This window comes from Delphinapterus leucas, chromosome 2 (assembly GCF_059928025.1).
Source record: "Delphinapterus leucas isolate spDelLeu-1000000601 "Yukka" chromosome 2, BTC_Dleu_Yukka2, whole genome shotgun sequence".
Lineage (NCBI taxonomy): Eukaryota > Metazoa > Chordata > Mammalia > Artiodactyla > Monodontidae > Delphinapterus > Delphinapterus leucas.
In genome coordinates, this window is record NC_143130.1 from 18,882,558 (window position 1) to 18,903,252 (window position 20,695).

Here is a 20,695-nt window from a genome sequence, read left to right on the forward strand (position 1 = left end):
CTTCTCCTTGATACATGACTCTTGATATATATGGGGTAAGATAGCTGCTATACCTCTATCCACATCAACAACTTTTCATTAAGAAGAAGGATGAGGGTAAAAGGCTAAGAGGCAAGCCAACTAAATCTTTACCTGTAAAAAATCCTTCACAGAAGCACTATCCAGCAACTGCCATTATACTCACAGACCAGAACTGTGACACATGGCTACCTTTAGCTGTAGGAGAGTCTAGGAAATTAAGTTCTTAGCTTTTTATAACCTCTATAGAGACAAGGGAGAAGGGAGTTGGATATAGAGACTATCACTCAACATATGTGTTGAGGAACTTCCTTGGTGACGCAGTGGTTGAGAACCTACCTGCCAATGCAGCGGACATGGGTTCGATCCCTGGTCCGGGAAGATCCCACGTGCTGCAGAGCAACTAAGCCTGCGAGCCACAACTACTGAGCCTGTGTGCCACAACTACTGAAGCCCAAGAGCCTAGGGCCTGTGCTCCGCAAAAAGAGAAGCCACCACAATGAGAAGCCTGCGCACAGCACAAAGACCCAATGCAGCCAATAATAAATAATTAAAATAAATAAATAAATTTATATTAAAAAAGTATGTTGAAAGATTTTTTTCCAAATCGGTAGCATGCTTTTAGTTATATATATATATATATATATATATATATATATATATATATATATATATATCTTCTTTCACACCAAAGTTTTCAATTTGTATGTAGTAAAACATATTGTAGACTGAATGTTTATTCTGCCCCGAATAATTCATATTCTGAAACTCTAATCCCCAGTGTGATGGTTTTTGGAGGTGGGGACTTCAGGATGTAATTAGGTTTTGATTAGTTCATGAACTTGGGGACTCTCATGATGGGATTAGTGCCCTTATGAGAAGATGAAGAGAAAGAGACCTCTCTCTCAATGAGCATTCATCACACTGAGGAAAGGACAGCAAAAAGGCAGCCATCTGCAAGCCAGGGAAGGGGCTCTCACCAAGAACCCCAGGCAGCTAGTACCCTGATCTTGGATTTCTCAGCCTTCAGAATTGTGAGAAATAAATGTCTGATGTTTAAGCCACTCAGTCTGTGGTATTTAGTTAATGCAAGCCTAAGCTAAGACAAGTATCCATATTTTCTTTTCACAATTCTATTTTGGGGGGCTTGTTATGTAAACCTTTCCTTAATACTTAATCATAAACAAGACCACTGTGTTGCATGACTTCGGGGGGCATCGACTAAAATCCATTAAAACACGAATGGTACCCTCTGGTGTTGTGCAATGCAGCAGCTGTTTTATTTTTCTTCTAAGAACTTTTTTTTTTTTTTTTTTTTTGCGGTACGCGGGCCTCTCCCTGTTGTGGCCTCTCCCGTTGCGGAGACGCGCAGGCTCAGCGGCCATGGCTCACGGGCCTAGCTGCTCCACGCCATGTGGGATCTTCCCGGACCGGGGCACGAACCCGCGTCCCCTGCATCGGCAGGCGGACTCTCAACCACTGCGCCACCAGGGAAGCCCTAAGAACTTTTTTCTTTTTTAATTAATTTTATTTTTGGCTGTGTTGATAAATTTTGATAATTTTGCCCATTGATAAATTTCATTATTTTCCATAAAGGTATTACACATTTTTTATTTGTTCCTGGTACTTTGGAATGTATTGCTGTTGTCAATATTTTTCTATTACACTTTCTAATTGATTAGTGTTGGTTTAAGGGATCATTATTGATTGACCTTATGTTCAGCTGAACACTTTCTTCACTGTAATAACTGTTGCTTCCCCTAATTTTTCTTTTTTTCTTTTGGCTGTGCCTCACAGCTTGTGGGATCTTAGTTCCCTGACCAGGGACTGAACCTGAGCCTCAGCACTGAGAGTGCCAAGTCCTAACCACTAGACTGCCAGGGCATTCCCTCCCCTAAATTTTCTACGTGGACAAACATATCATCTGCAAATAATGAAAGATTCACTTTTTCTTTCCTGATTCTTATATCTCATTCATATTTTTTTGTCTTGTTGCATTAGCTAAGAATGTCTTATCGTCTAAGAATTTGTAGTTTTGCTTTTTATATTTTTTATTTAACATTTTTCAAAATTTATTTTATTTACTGATTTTTGGCTGTGTTGGGTCTTCGTTGCCACGCGCAGGCTTTCTCTAGTTGAGGTGAGCGGGGGCTGCTAATTGTGGTGCGCGGGCTGCTCATCGCGGTGGCTTCTCTTGTTGCGGAGCACGGGCTCTAGGCGTGCGGGCTTCAGCAGTTGTGGCTCGTGGGCTCTAGAATGCAAGCTCAGTAGCTGTAGCACACGGGCTCGAACCCAAGTTCCCTGCATTGGCAGGTGGATTCTTAACCACTGGGCCACCCGGGAAGCCCCTAGTTTTACTTTTTATATTTAAGTCTTTAATCATTCTGGCCTTGACTTCTGCATTCCAATACTAGAAAACTATAGATTTTGTATATTTATCTCAAATTATTCATCTGCTTGAACTCAAATTCATTTTAATAGCATTTTAGCTTATTCAATATTATTTTTCTAGACAATTCTATTATCCAAAAATAAAAATTTTGTCTCTTCCTTTCTTATATTTATGCCTCATTTCTTTTTCCTCTTTGGCTGTCTTTCAGAAGTATGGCTGGAGTCTTTATCCACTCAGTCTGCCATAATAAAATACCATAGACTGGGTGGCTTAAGCAACAGAAATTTATTTCTTACAGTCTGGAGGCTGAGAAGCCCAAGGTCAAGATGCTGGCTTATAGATAGGTACTTTCTTTCTATGTCCTCACATAGTGGAGAGAAAGAGTTCTGGTGTCTCCTCCTTTTCGTATAAGGGCACCACCCTATTGGACTTGGGTCCCACCCTTATGACCTCATTTAGCCTTTATCACAGGCCCTATCTCCAAATACAATCACATTGGGGGTTAGGGCTTCAACACATGAATTTTGCGGACACAAACATTCAGTCCACAACAGATGGTATTTCTGAATAACAGCCAAGGTTGGGTTTTTGTTTTGTCTTTTCATTTTCTCTTTTTATTTAGGTTAGATTTAAAAAAATTTTTTTTCCTTGTGATGAGAACTCTTTTTTAAAAAATATTTATTTATTTATATTTATCTTGGCTGCACCGGGTCTTAGTTGCAGCATGTGGACTCTTAGTTGTGGCATGTATGTAAGATCTAGTTCCCCAGCCAGGGATTGAACTCCAGCCCCCTATATTGGGAGCACGCAGTCTTACCCACTGGACCACCACTGAAGTTCCTGTTAGATTTTTTTTTTTTTTTTTTGTGGTACGCGGGCCTCTCACTGTTGTGGCCTCTCCTGTTGGGGAGCACAGGCTCCGGACGCGCAGGCTCAGTGGCCATGGCTCACAGGCCCAGCCATTCCATGGCATGTGGGATCTTCCCGGACTGGGGCACGAACCCATGTCCCCTGCATTGGCAGGCGGACTCTCAACCGCTGCGCCACCAGGGAAGCCCCCCTGTTAGATTTTTTAATGTTTATCTTTCTATATATTTCTGGAATAAAATTTGGCCACGCCAAGTAATAATTATAATAACTGTGGTGAATTTGTATTGGGTCATCATTCTTAGAGAAGCTAGAACTGTATCTAACAGATGAATTTTTAAAAAAAATTTATTTATTTTTGGCTGCATTGGGTCTTTGTTGCTGTGCACGGGCTTTCTCTAGTTGCGGCAAACGGGGGCTGCTCTTTGTTGTGGAGCATGGGCTTCTCGTTGGGGTGGCTTCTCTTGTTGTGGAGCACGGGCTCTAGGTGTGCCGGCTCAGTAGTTGTGGCACATGGGCTTAGTTGCTCTGTGGCATGTGGGATCTCCCCGGACCAGGGATCGAACCCATGTCCCCTGCATTGGCACGTGGATTCTTATCCACTGCACCACCAGGGAAGTCCCCTCCCAGATGAATTTATGTGAGGTTTGGCAGGCAGAAGTGAAGCAGCTCTGAAGGACACCAGGCATGGAGTAGCAGCTTGACACACAGCTTCTCTGGGTCTTAAGTCAGGCATGAGTTCAGCTCCATGGAGACTGGTACCATTTTGTTCTGAAGGTTATATGCACATCACTGAATTTAGAAGCAGTGAGAGATAACATAGGATTCAATTTGTCCTCATTGGTTTCAGTTTGTGCTTAGGGGTCTCAGTTTGCTCTTCAGTCCTTCACACCAGTTCATGACTATAAGATATGCTGACCTATAGCCATTTTAGCCTCACCTCCAGAAACAGAGGCAAAGTGTTCCAAAGGCCTCTTTATCAGCTCCCACAGTTATGTAAACTCTAATCCCTGTAATTGCTCTCTTATACCGGGCTTCCCTGGTGGCACAGTGGTTAAGAGTCCGCCTGCTAATGCAGGGGACACGTGTTCGAGCCCTGGTCCAGGAAGATCCCACGTGCCACAGAGCAACTAAGCCCATGAGCCACAACTACTGAGCCTGTGCTCTAGAGCCTGAGAGCCACAACTACTGAGCCCGCGTACCATGACTACTGAAGCCCATGCTCTGCAACAAGAGAGGCCACTGCAATGAGAGGCCTGTGCACTGCAACGAAAAGTAGACCCCCTCACCACAACTAGAGAAAGCCCGTGCGCAGCAACGAAGGCCCAACACAGCCAAAAATAAATCCCCCCCCAAAAAAATCTCTTATACCGTATCAATCATAGTAGTTCTGCTTTCCTAACCGCTTTCCTAACCAAACTGTAGCTGATACAAAAATAGTCTTCATGGATCCATAACAAAGTACAAACTCCTTTGCATGGCATATATGACCTTCAAGTCGGCCTCAATCAGTGCTTTGACCTTTCATCCAGAGCTTTGACCCACCTTCCCTCATAACTATGTTGCCATCATGTGAACAAACTTGCTGCTAACCACATATGGTGTACTGTTTTAGCTTTTGTTTCTTCCAGTTTTACTGAGATATAATTGACATAGAGCACTGTATAAGTTTAAGGTGTACAGCATAATGATTTGACTTAACATACATCTTGAAATGATTATCACAGGAAGTTTAATAAACAGAAAAGAAAAAGAAGTATTTTTTTACCTGTGATGAGAACTCTTAGGATTTACTCTAACAACTTTCATATATATCATACAGCAGTGTTAATTATATCAATCATGTTGTATATTACATCCTTAGTATTTATTTTATAACTGGAAGTTCGTATCTTTTGACCACCTTCATTCAATTCCTCCTCCCTCCACTTCCAACCTCTGGTAACTGCAAATCTGGTCTCTTTTTCTATGAGTTTGTTTTTCTTTTTAAGTATAATTGACCTACAACACTATGTTAGTTCCTGGTGCACAACACAGTGATAACGATATTTCTATACATTACAAAATGATCACTTGTTTTAGCTTTTCTACCTCTACCTAGAATGACTCTCTCCCCATTCCAGAAGAACCAGCTAAAAAGTTGCTTCCTCTGTGACATCCCCCTCATCTGTCACATAGATTTAATCTTTCTCTTGTTCCCATGGCACTTAAATTTTTTAAATGAAAGTTTTAATTGAAGGATAACATATACAAAGAAAAATAAACAAATCTTAGTTATGCATTTCAGTAGTTACACAAAGTGAACATACCCCTGTACCCCTGTGAAAAGCACCTAACTCAAGAAATAGAACAATACTAGAACCTCTAAGTTCCCTCTTCCCATTTGCAGACACTTTACCTCGAGCCTGAATTTGAACATACGTTGGTTTTGCCTGTTTGAAACTTATGTAGACAGAATCATACAATATGGTCTCTTTTGAATCTAGATTCTTTTCCCTTGCGCCTCTGAGATTCACAGAAGATGCTGAACAGAGGTAGTTCATTTGCTCTCATTGCTCTTCAGTAGTCCATATTTACCTATTCCACTGTTGATGGTCACTGAGTTGCTTCCAGGTTTGGGCTGTTAGCAAACAGTGCTATTATGAACACTTTTGTAGTTGACTTTTGGTACACATAATATAGTGTTTTTTATATCTTTCAGTTTTAACACTTCTGCATTGCAGTGTAATTATTACATTACATACCTGTTTCCCACACTAGACTGAGTTCCCTGAAAGGTTTTGTAACTTCAGTGTCAATTACATTACATGAGACATAGCAGGACTTTTAAAATGTTTGTAAAGGAAGGAGCATCTAAAAGAATCCTTTTTATTTTAATATTTATTCCTTTATGTTTCTTAAAACCCTTCAATGTACTATTTTACCTTTCTTGTGGTCATGTGTAAGAAGCGGACCCATTCTTAATTAAAATATCTGTAGAGGGCTTCCCTGGTGGCGCAGTGGTTAAGAATCCGCCTGCCAATGCAGGGGACATGGGTTTCAGCCCTGGTCCGGGAAGATCCCACATGCCACGGAGCAACTAAGCCCGTGCACCACAACTACTCAGCCTGTGCTCTAGAGCCCACGAGCCACAACTACTGAAGCCCGTGTGCCACAACTACTGAAGCCCGCGTGCCTAGAGCCTGTTCTCTGCAACAAGAGAAGCCACCACAATGAGAAGCCTGCGCCCCGCAACAAAGAGTAGCCCCTGCTCACTTCAACTAGAGAAAGCCCGAGTGCACCAGCGAAGACCCAATGCAGCCAAAAATTAAATTAATGAATAAATAAATAAATTTATATAAAAAATATCTATAGAAATACATGATCAAGAATGCTTTATTTACTGCACAGTGATCATTTCATAATGTATGCAAATATCAAATCATTATGTTGTACACCTGAAACTAATATATTGTTATATGTCGATATATCTCAATTTAAAATAAATGCTTCATATTAGGCACTGTACTGAAAGTACTAAAAGGCATTAGTGTTCCATGAGATATATTTTAGGTAGAATTACAGGATTACATAATTGGAAGGCACCTTAGGAACTGATTCAATCCATCATATTCATCATTACATTTCAGTAGGAAGTACCACATCTAAACCAGCACAGCTACAAGAAGGAGCTACTTTTAAAATACCTTTACCTGAATAACCTCAATTTCTTTTCTCCTTATGCTATTCTCCTTGATTGGAAATTCATAGTACCAGCAAATGGAAATACAACAGAAGTCACTGGCAGAAAAATTCTTATTCATCATAACTTAAAGACCAATGTACTGTAAATTCGCTTATTACATAAGCTTAATGAACAGTTGCTAAAATGAAGTCCTAGATACGAAATGAATACCCAAGCCCTCTTATAAGTATGCACGACTGACTGGAACTGAAAAGATATATAATAAAAGAGCAAGGAAAGAGTAGAGGAATCGGTAGATATTAAACACATAAAATCTCCCTAGTTGGACACTGTTAGTTTCTTACACTCCGCTGTCCTGGAAAAAATCCAAGATATAAAGCAAGATTTTTTTGCATTGACTGACTCCTGGCTCTGTCTATTTACTCCTGTACTTACTGCTACTTGACCCTGGGCAAATGAGTTAATATGGTTCAATTTCCTCATTGACAAACACCCTACAGCGTTTTTGGAATACACATTATGTGCTTGGCAAGTATCAGGCACTCAGTAAGCTGTAGTTTTTATTACCTGACGGTAATCTAACAGCACACGATCTCAAAGTTAGTAAGCATCAGAAGCAAGAAACAAGACCCCAGCTCTCCCACTCCAGTCCAGCCCCACCTGGATACCTCTGAAAGGACCACTGAGCGTCTATCCCTTTGGCTGGAAGCGGATGTGGTGTTTTGAAGTAGCACAAAGTGCGACGCAGCAGGAAGGCGGGACTTCCGTCGCAACGGCTCCAGCATCTGCGGGACAGAGAAAACGAACCGGAACAGGTGGGAGGAACGCCCGCCGCCAGAGGGAGGTGTCCGGAAGCGCCCGGAGCAGGGACTACATTTCCCACAAGCCCGCGGGGCAGGGCGAGGGGCGGGCGTCGGGAACCTTACCGGACAGGCCTTGCCCGGCAATACTAAGGTAAATGCCGGCACTGCGGCTCCAAGGGAAGAGTAACTTAGAGTCTGCGCCTAGATTTGGACTAGTCACCCTCCTAACCCCTCCCGAACTGACAAAGGGACCTGGCGACTTTGGGATTTCGGGGCAGCAGGACTCCACCCCCAGAACCTATAGCAGTACCCCCGCCTTGGGCCTGGGGGCGCTTCCTAGATGCCTGAGGACGCGGGGCGATGTGCTAGAAAGGTGAAGACCCAGGGTACCTCTTTCTAGGGTTGATGATCCGTACTGGTCCCTCGTTCGCCCCTCCCCCACGCCCTGTCGCCCATTAGCTCGGGCTGGAGCTGTACGGAGCCCGGATCCCTGGGGATCGAAGTCGGGGTTGGTGCAAGGGAAGGTGCTCTCCCTCCCCCCGCCCAGTCTAAGCAGCGGGCAACCTCCCCTCTCCTTTGGTTGTTGCTCGGACGTCCTTGTCTCGGGGCGGCTAAAGCTGTCAAAGACCTGCGAGCCAAGCACTGCTAAGCACCTCCATCCAGCATCCCTAATCCTTTCATCTACCCTTTCGGGTGTTAGGAAGATTGCCGCTGGAGAGGCTAAGTAACTTGCCCTAGGTCGCAGAACTTAAATGGCAGAATTTAAGGTTCGCACCAGGTCTCTCTGGATCTAAAGCTCTTTGCTTAAGTCCCATCACCTTTCTCAAACCTTAACCTAAGAGAGGACAGGCGCTGGGGACCACAGTCATTTTTTTGCCCAGCGGTGCCTACACGCGCTGCAACCCCGCCTCTGCTGCCCTGGCGCCGACACATCGGTCGGGCCTGTTCAAACAACGAGACCGGGGCCCTCCGCCGATCCATCTCGCTGCTCTTCTTTTCCGCTTTCTCCGGCCCTTTTCCAGGGACAGACAGACGGCGCGCGTCATCGCCAAGGCTGCTGGGCGGGTGGGTGGAGTTTGCTGCGCGGCGACGGTGGCGGTAGAGAGTGGGTCCCCCCAAGACTCTGGGGCGGGGCTGCGGGGAGGGCGCGGACGGACAGACGGACTTCGCCGGGATGGGGGGTGTGGCCGCTCCGCCAGGGTCGTGCGGGTGGGTCAGCGGCACAGTGACCACCAGTGCCCGGGGCCCCTCCGCCTTCTGCTAGAGATGCTCTTCCTCTCGGTGAGTTGTTTTTCTGTCTGGGCGGCCCGGCCTCCCCAGCCTAGGTCACGCCCCGGGGAGGAGGAAGGAGCCGGGCCATCTCAGACTGTGTGGCCTGGATAGGGCAGGGCCACGGGGAACTGACCAGCTGCGCTCCGGGTCCTCCTCCCTTTGGGCATGTTGATCCGCGGCTGCGCTCCATGTTCCAGTTTCATGCAGGCTCCTGGGAAAGGTGGTGCTGCTGCTGCTGCCTGATTCCAGCCGACAGACCTTGGGACCGGGGCCGGCGCTGGAGGCTGGAGATGGCGGACACGAGATCCGTGCATGAAACCCGGTTTGAGGCGGCGGTGAAGGTGATCCAGAGTTTGCCGAAAAATGGTACGTGCATGCCCGGCTGGACAAGCCTTCTGCAGAGGCTTGAGGCCCCAGTTTCTGAATCTCACCTCCTTTAGCCTTCTTTCTGCTTCTAGTCTTGCTTATTTAACCTACTTCTTTTTTTGCGTTGAAAAGGCATGTAATTGAAGGGGAGGTGTCGGATGGGAATTGCCTGCTGATCTTTCAAGCCTGAGACAAATATATTATCCAGATTTTAAGCAGTTTATATTGTTGTCGAAAAGTCCCTTAATGACTGCGGATTTGGGTATGTTTTTTAAAAATCTGGGATGGGGATGCCTAGGGCCGCATACTCATAAAGTCTACTTTTTGAAAACTTTTGATATGAAGGGAAAGAAAGGAAAGAACAACTATATTCATTTGTAAAACGATTTCTCTTATTTTAAAAGTACATATATATTTACTACTTAAAAAAAAAAAAACCTGTTCTATGGTCCTAGTGTTCTCTTTTTCATACTCGTATGGGACCTTTGCACCTTGGATGAAAAGTCATTGGAGCTGTTCTTTCATATTTCGCCTGTCGTTTCTCTGGCTTCTGTCAAGATTTTTCTCTTTATTGTTGGTTTTGAGCAGTTTGATTATGATCTGTCTTGGTATGGTTTTCTTCATATTAATGCTGTTTGGGGTTTTGCAGAGCTTTTTGAATTTGTAATTTTATGTCTTTGACAAATGCTGGGAAGTTTAAGGCCGTTATTCAAATATTTTTTCGGTGGAGAGGCTTGGAAAGGGGGAATTTGACTTTTCACTTCATATCTTTCTGCAATAAACGTGTATTTTTCCACAATAAATGTGTATTTTTTTAATGATACTTTTAACTACTATCATTGTGCCAGAGTGTAAAACTAACTGAATATAACACTAATATACTACTATAGTATTTAATGTCATGTTCCCTATTTTCATTAATTATCATTTGGCTAAGTAATGAATGTTCAATACTATTAACAAACATTCATTAAGTGCAGATACAAAAGGTTTTGAAAACAAATATACACAAAATAGCTTTCCTTTTGTAATCTCAAACACCAAATTGGAGGAGGACATATGAGGGATTGAAAGAAGAGTGAATGAACAAAATATAGAGAAATAACATAGGAACTTATTTAGGTATTGATTTTTTAAATATCTGATGAAGAGAGTTTACAGGAAGGCATGATTCTAAGAGTTTTGTTTAAATGGTACCTTCATCCTTACTTCTAAACCACACGTTTTTATATTTTTTGAAAATTGATAGAGCTAGACTTGATGATAGTTTGCTATCTTTGCTGACACCATATATCACTCATTAGGAAACCCATATAAGTGTAAATACAGTTTGTGTTTATATAACATTTAAGAAGGTATTGCCAAGTTAAGAACCTCTGCCAAATGGCAGCTGGGTGGGGCAATGTTCAGTACTGTACTATTATCTCCTGAAACTAAACTGATAATAATTGAAGCAGAAGTATTGTTATAATGAATCATTAAATAGTTTTATAGTAAAACTTTTAAGTTTTGTCATCTGTCCTGGATTATTTTGCAGATATTCTTATAGTTTTTATGTTGCTTGTTGCTTAATCTTTATCTATGGCATAAAGTTATAATGAATCCTATAGCACCTATGTTTGGTATGCCCTTGACCTTTAGAAATTTATTTTCCTATATTATGTTTTAAACACATACATATCAAATGTATTGGGTTGGCCAAAAAGTTTGTTCAGGTTTTTCGTTAAGATGTTGTGTGTGAGCACCTTGAGGATAGAGACTATACTTTATCTAGTGTCTTATACACAGAATATATTCAATATATGTTATTAGTTTTTGCTCTAACCTAATGTATATGTTACTCACCTTAACCAATAAACTTTTAAATCTCAGTTGATTGACTTACTGAAGATATTATGAGATGAGGCTTTTGATGTTTTAAATTTAGGTTTGTGTCATTTAAGTAGGTAACCATTTTTTTTTAAATAGGTAACCATTTTTAACTATAGTTTCTCCATTTTTTTCCCCTCTGCTATATAAAGACTATATCATTGAAACACTGTATCTAATGGATACTCCTAAATGAGCATATATTGTGTAGCTAATTTATTATTGTGATTTTGGAATTAATTATTCACTCCTGGCCAAACCTGAAACACCAGCTCTCAGCTTGTCTGTGCTGTAATTTTCACAATGTTTATAAACTACTAGCTTTTGATTACTACATGTTATCAGATTATTATGCAAGCTGTGAAGTTTTAAAAACATCTTTTTACGGTTTTAATTTTTGTTTTTATAATAAATTTTGGAACAAAAGTAATGCACAATAAATGTAAATTTTTTAAAAATGCAAATAAGCAAAAAAGAAACTAGAAGTAATCTATATGGCTATGACAGCGATATCTATCCTCTTTTAACATTTTGACATGTTTCCTTCTACTCTGCTTTTTAAGTATATAAGTACTTATTTTGTAAAAATGGATTGTGCTGGATATGCTGTTTTAAACTGCTGTTTAACTCATTTTATAGTAGATCTTGAAACTTTTCTCATGCTATTTTTTATATTTTTCTACAGTAAAAATTTTAAGGGCGGTAGTTATAAATAATCCCATAATTTATGTATATCTTAATTATTTAGCCAGTTAGTTATTATAAAACATTTATATTCCAATTTTTCTCTCTCATGAAGAGTACTGCAACTTATAGCACTTGTTCAAACAATTTGAAAACTTTAAACATAAAAAAGTTTATTGATAAGCTAGAAACATGTGAAGACTGATCCTCCAAAAATTGGCAGGTCCAAAACTATGGAGGTAGGAAGTGAGAAATCTATTTTATCTTGGATTAATTCTTTTTCTACCACAGTACACACTGGTTGGCTTTAGCCAAAGTTCCTAATCCCCTGAGAAATCGGAAATTTGGCCAAGAGAAGTTGAATTTCTTACTGTTGCAGTTTTATTAAGTAGAGTATACATTTAACTTTCATTTGTGCTATAGTCAGTGTGGTTTGTCACAATTTTTTAATAGAAATACCTTATTACAGTTGCATGATAGTTATTCTATATTTTAATTTATTTTTTAAAATGACATTTGCCAGTTATTTTGGTTACATCTACAACATGTTTATTCTTTTATTCTCTTATTTATTGAACTGTGTTAGGCGTTGTTATTAAAGTGTAAAATCTCAGAGTTTTTTCAAATCAAAGAAATAAACTGAGCCATAACTTTTGTTTCTGTAAAATAAGAATAAATTATCTGAACTATTAATGAAATATTAAAAAATCACTGTTAGTAAGCTAAGCATCAGCTCATCAATTGTGTTCTCCAAGTGATCTTACTTAATGTATGTTTCCAATAGGTTCATTCCAGCCAACAAATGAAATGATGCTCAAGTTCTATAGCTTTTATAAGCAGGCAACTGAAGGACCCTGTAAACTATCAAGGCCTGGATTCTGGGATCCTATTGGAAGATATAAATGGTAATTTTATGTAGAGAGCTATGAAAGAATTTTGAGTTTAATGACATAATTATCATATGACTGTTACTGATGTGGTTATGGATTATTCTGTGCACAAAGTATTCTAGGTACTGGATACATTTTTATCCTCTGTGTGCTCTTTTTTTTTTTTTTAAAACAAGGGGTTTTTTAAAAAATAAATTTCTTTATTTATTTTTGGCTGCGTTGGGTCTTCATTGCTACATGCGGGCTTTCTCTAGTTGCAATGAGCGGGGTCTACTCTTTGTTGCGGTGTGCGGGCTTCTCAATGCGGTGGTTTCTCTTGTTGCGGACCGTGGGCTCTAGGCGCGTGGGCTTCAGTAGTTGTGGCACGCGGGCTCAGTAGTTGTGGCACACGGGCTTAGTTGCTCCATGACATGTGGGATCTTCCTGGACCAGGGCTTGAACCTGTGCCCCTTGCATTGGCAGGTGGATTCTTAACCACTGCGCCACCAGGGAAGCCCCCTCTGTGTGCTCTTAACACAATTTCACACAAATAGGGAGGTCTTGGGGAAGAAAAGAAGACAATAAAACCAAAAGAGGTAGATTTATCAAAGATATAAAAGCATTTTCAATTAGTGTTTCCTTTTATGGAGTTTGTTCTTTTTATTATGCCAAGAATAAGTCCCAAACTATATTAAAGAAACAACAGACTCTCCTGCCTCTTTTACCTGCCAAGAAGAAGAGTGACCTCTTGCTTGTCAGGTGACCTTGTTTGCTTTGAGCCATTGAGATAATAAATAACTAGGAGCATGACTCATGTTCTGCCTTACTTTTTCTCTAAGCTGTCACTCCTGTCCCACTGTACTTGAATAGAAATTTCATTTTTAATATATTTAATAGAATCACAGAATACCTCTGCCATGTTTCCAGTTGACTTGACATTTGATGTTCTTAAACACTATTGAAGAGGTGACAAATGTCTAACAGGATGTCTGATGTCTAACATGACCATACATCATGTATATCAGGAACAGAGTGTGCTAATTGGCAGAGTAAGTCTTTAAGAGCCACATGTTTTGATGGCTAAGTTTCTTCACCCTGCATTGGAAGTCCTTAAACTCCTTTGGGTATTTCTTTCTTTTTTTTTTTTTTAAACATCTTTATTGAAGAATAATTGCTTTACAATGGTATGTTTGTTTCTGCTGTATAACAAAGTGAATCAGCTATACATACACATACATCCCCATATTGCCTCCCTCTTGTGTCTCCCTCCCACCCTATCCCACCCCTCTACGTGGTCACAAAGCACCGAGCTGATCTCCCTTTGCTATGTGGCTGCTTCCCACTAGCTATTTTACATTTGGTAGTATATATAAGTCCATGCCACTCTCTCACTTTGTCCCAGCTTACCCTTCCCCCTCCCCGTGTCCTCAAGTCCATTCTCTATGTCTGCGTCTTTATTCCTGTCCTGCCCCTAAGTTCTTCAGAACCTTTTTTTTTTAGATTCCATATATATGTGTTAGCATTTGGTATTTATTTTTCTCTTTCTGACTTACTTCACTCTGTTTGACAGTCTCTAGGTCCATCCACCTCACTACAAATAACTCAATTTCGTTTCTTTTTATGGCTGAGTAATATTCCATTGTATATATGTGTCACATATTTATCCATTCATCTGTCGATGGACACTTAGGTTGTTTCCGTGTCCTGGCTATTGTAAATAGAACTGCAATGAACATTGTGGTACATGACTCTTTTTGAATTATGGTTTTCTCAGGGTATATGCCCAGTAGTGGGATTGCTGGGTCGTATGGTAGTTCTATTTGTAGTTTTTTAAGGAACCTCCATACTGTTCTCCATAGTGGCTGTATCAATTTACATTCCCACCAACAATGCAAGAGGGTTCCCTTTTCTCCACACCTCTCCAGCATTTATTGTCTATAGATTTTTTGATGATGGCCATTCTGACTGGTGTGAGGTGATACCTCATCTTTGAGGATTTCTTAGTCCTGTACTTTCCTCTAAGGTCTTTATGACTAGTCATATTAGGTTAAATGTAAGAGCAATATGTTATTTAAGCTGTTTGAAGAAAACTTATTTATTTACTTAATGATTTTCCTCAGAATTGACCTTTGGTGGAGTTAAACTGCTTCTGAAAAATATCTCTAAAATGAGAGGTTTTCTTTTTAGGCAAAAATTTCAAAGGGCTCTTCTCATTATTTGAGGCTTTAAAATTTTCCTGCCCCTCACATTTTCATTTTTTTTCTAGAGGTAAGAAACCTTTTCCATTTTTCAAGTGTCAGACTCTTATTTTTTAATATAAATTTATTTATTTTTATTTATTTATTACTTTTGGCTGCCTTGGGTCTTTGTTGCTGCGCGTGGGCTTTCTCTAGTTGCGGCGAGCGGGGGCTGCTCCTCATTGCGGTGCGCGGGCTTCTCATTGCAGTCGCTTCTCTTGCTGTGGAACATGGGCTCTAGGCGCGTGGGCTGTAGAATGCAGGCATGGGCTTCCCTGGTGGCGCAGTGGTTAAGAATCCGCCTGCCCATACAGGAGACACGGGTTTGAGCCCTGGTCCGGGAAGATCCCACATGCTGCGGAGCAACTAATTCTGTGCTCCACAACTACTGAGCCTGTGCTCTAGAGCCCGTGAGCCACAACTACTGAGCCCGTGAGCCACAACTGCTGAAGCCCAGACGCCTAGAGCCCGTGCTCCACAACAAGCCACCACAATGAGAAGCCTGTGCACCGCAACGAAGAGTAGTCCCTGGTCGCCACAACTAGAGAAAGCCCACGTGCAGCAACAAAGACCCAATGCAGCCAAAAATAAAATTAAATAAATAAATTATTTTAAAAAATTAACCAAAACTTCTGTTCATTTGAAACATGACTGTGACAGTTCATGTAGTTTCTAAAATGTTCATTTTTGTCACTGTTATTTATAATGATATAAAGACTTTTAAAGAGTTCTTAGCAAATAATTATGAACAGTCTATGGTCTGTATAATCTATATAGAGATTATAGAGACTATATAATGTAGTCCCTATAATCTATGGTCTATAGATAGGTTTTATACTAATTAGTTTTAGCTACTATTTAATTTGCCATTTTATTCACTGTGATATTTTTCTTCAAGGTGGTGCATTTAAAGAGATCCTTTGGAAACATTAATATAGCTTTAAGTAAAGCCTGTTTTAAATTAATGATCCTATAGCAATAACTATAAATTGTATTCTGAGCAATTGAAATCAGGTGTCTTTCTGTAGTTAATTGGATATTTTTATTTCTAGGGATGCTTGGAGTTCATTGGGTGATATGACCAAAGAGGAAGCCATGATTGCATACGTTGAAGAAATGAAAAAGGTAGGGAAAATAATTCACAATAGAAAATAAAACTACTTAGAGCAGTTTTTTTTTAAAAATATTTATTTATTTATTTATTTTGGCTGTGCCGGGTCTTAGCTGTTGCCCACGGGATCTTCGTTGAGGCATGTGGGCTCTTTAGTTGCGGCATGAATGTGGGATTTAGTTCCCCGACAAGGGATCGTACCTGGGCCCCCTGCACTGGGAGCACAGAGTCCTACCCATTGGACCACCAGGGAGGTCCCTATTTAGAGCAGCTTTGATTTAGTTTTGTTATCAAGCAAATTAGCTGCTTTGTTTTTAGGAACAAAGAGATTGTAATGTGTTAGAATATAGAATCTAGATTATTGAGTTTATCAGGGCTTTATCTGTCTCATCAAAGTTCATCTTAAGGTAAATGTTTTTTCCTTCAGATGTGTCACATTGTGGGGACATGCTCTTTTCTTTTCTTAAATAAATTTATTTATTTTATTTTATTTATTTTTGGCTGCGTTGGGTCTTTGTTGCTGCACGCGGGCCTTCTCAAGTTGCGGCGAGTGGCTACTCTTTGTTGTGGTGCGCGGGCTTCTCATTGCAATGGCTTCTTGTCGTGGAGCATGGGCTCTAGGCACGTGGGCTTCTGTAGTTGTGGCACACGGGCTCAGTAGTTGTGGCTTGTGGGCTGCGCAGGCTCAGTAGTTGTGGCATACGGGCTTAGGTGCTCCGTGGCATGTGGGAATCTTCCCGGACCAGGGATCGAACCTGTGTCCCCTGCATTGGAAGGCAGATTCTTAACCACTGTGCCACCAGAGAAGTCCCGTGTTTTCATTTTTTCATCTTTCTTATCTTTCTCTATCGTTGACTTCTGCAGAAAGTATATAGATAGGAATCTTTTCAAATACTGATTTCCCTTACTCAGGAGTGTGGGACTTAACTGGGCTGTCTTGAAAACATTTCTGTTTTCAAACTTTTTATGAGAAATAGGTAACAAGACTGCCCAACAGTGTTCTCATACAAGTGTTGACTCATAAGTTGAGACGTTTCTATCACTGGATTTATCAGTAACAAGCATTTTTCTGTGAATGTAAAAATCCTTCAGAAGCAGAATAAGACAAGGATGCTTTTAGTTTCTCTGGTAACTAGTAAAGAGGGCATTCTTTATTAACTAGCTCTTCAAGGAGCAAATTAATGAAGAAATCATGGATTTTTAAAGATGATTTTACTGCCTTTTTATAAAGGAACATTTGTATTGATATGTTGGTAATGGATCAGAAGTTGTGAAATCTAGATCTGTATAATAATCTTAAATAATCTTTGAACATAGAGAAAATATGTAAAAAAGGATTGTTTTTTTGCCAGATGCTTTGATAGTATTAATCTCTGTAGTTATTTTTATTTGGTAGATTCAGAGTAATTTGTTTTGTTTTAATGTCTTCTGCATTGCTCAAAGTTGTGCACTTCGTTACATTTTCACAATTTTTATTTGGTGGACTTTGTCTTTCTATAAAAGAGGTCAGAGCTTAGTTCTTTTGGCTGTTAAGTATATCAGTAGCAGAACAAAGGAGTCTTTCAAAAGCAGAGAGAGAACGATAATGTACAGCTTTGGTTTGATAACATTCTTTTTTCTTTAAATATTGTTATAATCTTTCCTCATTCCCTCCATTTTAACTATTTAGTGGTAATTACTTTTAATTGTATGTTGTAGATTGATACAAAAAAGACGTGTGTATATATATATCCTATTATTTAAAAAAAGAAAGAAAACCAATAATGGTATCATATTAAACATACTGTGCAGCTACTAGCTTTTTGCCTGTAAAAAAAACATTATAGATATTTTTCCAGTCAGCACACACAGAACTAATCATAGTCTTTTTAATATCTGCAAAATATTCCATATATAGAAATACTTTATTTTGTCAGTCATCAGTTGATGGTTCTTTATTTGAATACTTTTTCACCTAATTTACCTTGCTCTTTAAACTTGATGATTCTAAATTGGCCCGTAGTTATGAAGGTGTCTGAAAGTGGTTGCCATTTCCTACTTTACTTAACACCCTTTTAAAAACACTACCTTGTTGTTAAAGAACACACAATAATTTTACTCTAACCCCACAATTTTCTATTTTATTTTACATTAGGGCCTTTAGTGCTTAATGCACAATCTATAGCTTATTGTATAAAATTTTACACGAAGCTTATGTAAAATAGTTTTGAAAATGAGAACGCTTTTAAATCTTTACTTGAAATTTTCCTAGGGTGGTATAGACATCAATATGTAATTAACATAGATACTTTCAGGAGTCCGTAAAAGCACTTCAAATCTCAAAGTTATCGGTAAGTAAATTATAAATATATTATTTGGTGCTAGTGTGGATCACATTAATAGTTGGTTTTCACAGGATTTGTTTCTTTTGATTACAGATTCTTGAAACTATGCCAATGACTGAAAAAGTTGAAGAATTGCTACATGTCATTGGTCCGTTTTATGAAATTATAGAAGACAAAAAGAGTGGCAGAAGTTCTGATTTAACCTCAGGTTGGACTCTTTTACCTAGTTTTTCGTTCAGCAGCTGATACATTATGCATGCATTAATATTTATATTATATGTCTAATTTTTTTTTTTTTACTTTCACATGCCAGTCCGAGTGGAGAAAATCTCTAAATACTTAGAAGGTAGGAATAATGAAATCCATGTGAAACTTTGGTTTAAAATTTATATGCCAAAAGAACTCTGCACAAATTTATATAACTTATGGGCTTTTCACTCAAGAGTTTTCTTTCAAGCAAATACATTGCACCAACTTCGAAAATATTATAAACCCTAATTTTTTTTTTCAGTTTTAAAAAAAAATTTATTTTATATTGGAGCATAGTTGATTAACAATGTTGTGTTAGTTTCAGTGTACAGCGAAGTGATTCAGTTATACATATACATGTATCTATTCTTTTTCAAATTATTTTCCCATTTAGGTTATTACAGAATATTGAGCAGAGCTCCCTGTGCTATTCAGTGGGTGATTGTTGGTATAAACCATAATTTTTACCCTTAGGTTATTAAAACATGACAGACGGTTCATTTGTATACAAAATTATAACAGAATTCATGGTTTTATTTTTATGATTCATATCTCATATTTTCTATTTTGATTTATTAATTATATTAGCTATTATATTGCTATGGCTGAAATGACTTGCTAGCTAATTTTAAGTGAATATGTTTATAGTATGGTTTAACTCTAGTGTAGCTAGCTAAAACAAGACGTCAGTGAATTCACCTCACTTGGTCTTTTTTTTTAGAGTTCTGTTTTCACGTTCTCAGTAACGAATTGAAAGTCTTATCTTTTTACGTACTAGCAGGAGCTGAATAATCTGCAGATTTGCTGGTATTAACCTTAAACATTTGCTCTTTAAATTGTTTTAGAAAATAGAGTGAAATGAGCTCCTAAGAGTCATTCTAAATGACAATTGTATATGTTTTGAATAAAAATCAGCCTTCCCATCCTTTTTTTTTTCCTGGCATTCCATTCACAAGGCATCTTTTACTAATTGATCAAAATATTAATCTTCCTGTTCTGTCATAAGGCCTGCAGTTTGTGTCCGACACAGTAACTGATGGTGACTTTTACTGGGCATAACTCTGTACCACACCCTCTGTTTCTGATTTGTCTACTTAGAGGGGTCAAATATTAACAAATAATCTTCTTTATAATTCATAATTTTTCAAGTCAGAAAAAAAATTAAATGTTTTCTGTTTGTGAAGTGTGTTATTAGGATGCAGAGGGGAATAAATCAGGACCTGCTTTGGTTGTGTCCAGCCGACTGCCAGAGGCAAATGTTGAAACAACTATAGCTATAAAAACAAGGAAGAGTGAAAAATGATAATAAAGGCTCAGATCCATAATCCCTTAGCTATAATTTAAGAGTTCAAAAGGCTTGATAAAGCTTTTTTGATAACCCGTTTGAGAGCAAAACCTGTCCTAACATTAGCAGGAGGAGCAAACCTTGACCTTAAATGACATGAGGCTATTTTAAGTTTTTATCCTATTTTGTACGGCTATTATATTTTGCTACAAATATCTTAATTTTTTTTTTTTTTTTAGTGAGAGCCACCTTAGACTCTGTTGAAGGTGTCATATACTATACATTATGTATAGTATATGACCTTTGCAAAATTAGAAAACTCTGGATTTCAAATTGTATCTAGATCCAAGAGTTGTAAGAGATGCAGACCTATACCATAATTTATTTAACCTGTATCACTCTAATGGAATTTAGATTGTTTCCTCTTCTGATCTTCAAAAGATGCTGCTGAAAGTAACCATGTACAAATGTCACTTTACATATGTGGAAGCATATCTGTAAGAAATTATATTAGAAATATAATTGTTGGATCAAAGGATGTGGGCGTTAGATAAGTGTTTCCAATTTTGTAAGATATTGCCAAGTTGCAAGACAGTTTGCAATCTTGAGTTTGTTTCTTAAATAAAGAATCATGTTAAAAGTAGCCGTTTAGGCCCAGTAGAAC

At 39.1% G+C, this 20,695-nt stretch overlaps 2 protein-coding genes across 11 annotated transcripts in view; one reads left to right on the forward strand and one right to left on the reverse strand.

The window, feature by feature from the left end:
• Positions 1–8,864, reverse strand: part of ABI1 (abl interactor 1) — a 128,507-nt gene extending 119,643 nt beyond the window's left edge. Inside the window, exon 1 of the mRNA XM_030761777.2 lies at positions 7,631–8,864. Within this exon, the coding sequence (XP_030617637.1) occupies positions 7,631–7,747 (117 nt within the window). The 5' untranslated portion in view covers positions 7,748–8,864. The remainder of the gene's footprint in view (positions 1–7,630) is intronic.
• The window catches only part of ACBD5 (acyl-CoA binding domain containing 5), a 33,506-nt gene continuing 20,822 nt past the window's right edge, over positions 8,012–20,695 (forward strand). For 3 of the 10 annotated variants that reach the window (XM_022580350.3, XM_089903864.1, XM_089903870.1), the window contains exons 1-6: positions 8,013–8,138; positions 9,235–9,403; positions 12,741–12,861; positions 16,115–16,187; positions 18,591–18,705; positions 18,811–18,843. In XM_022580350.3, coding sequence (XP_022436058.3) covers positions 8,106–8,138; positions 9,235–9,403; positions 12,741–12,861; positions 16,115–16,187; positions 18,591–18,705; positions 18,811–18,843 — 544 coding nt within the window. In that variant the 5' untranslated portion in view covers positions 8,013–8,105. Of the gene's footprint in view, positions 8,139–8,894; positions 9,047–9,225; positions 9,404–12,740; positions 12,862–16,114; positions 16,188–18,590; positions 18,706–18,810; positions 18,844–20,695 lie in introns of those variants that run through there. The other 7 variants (XM_089903878.1, XM_089903875.1, XM_022580351.2 and 4 more) reach the window with 6 other exon arrangements.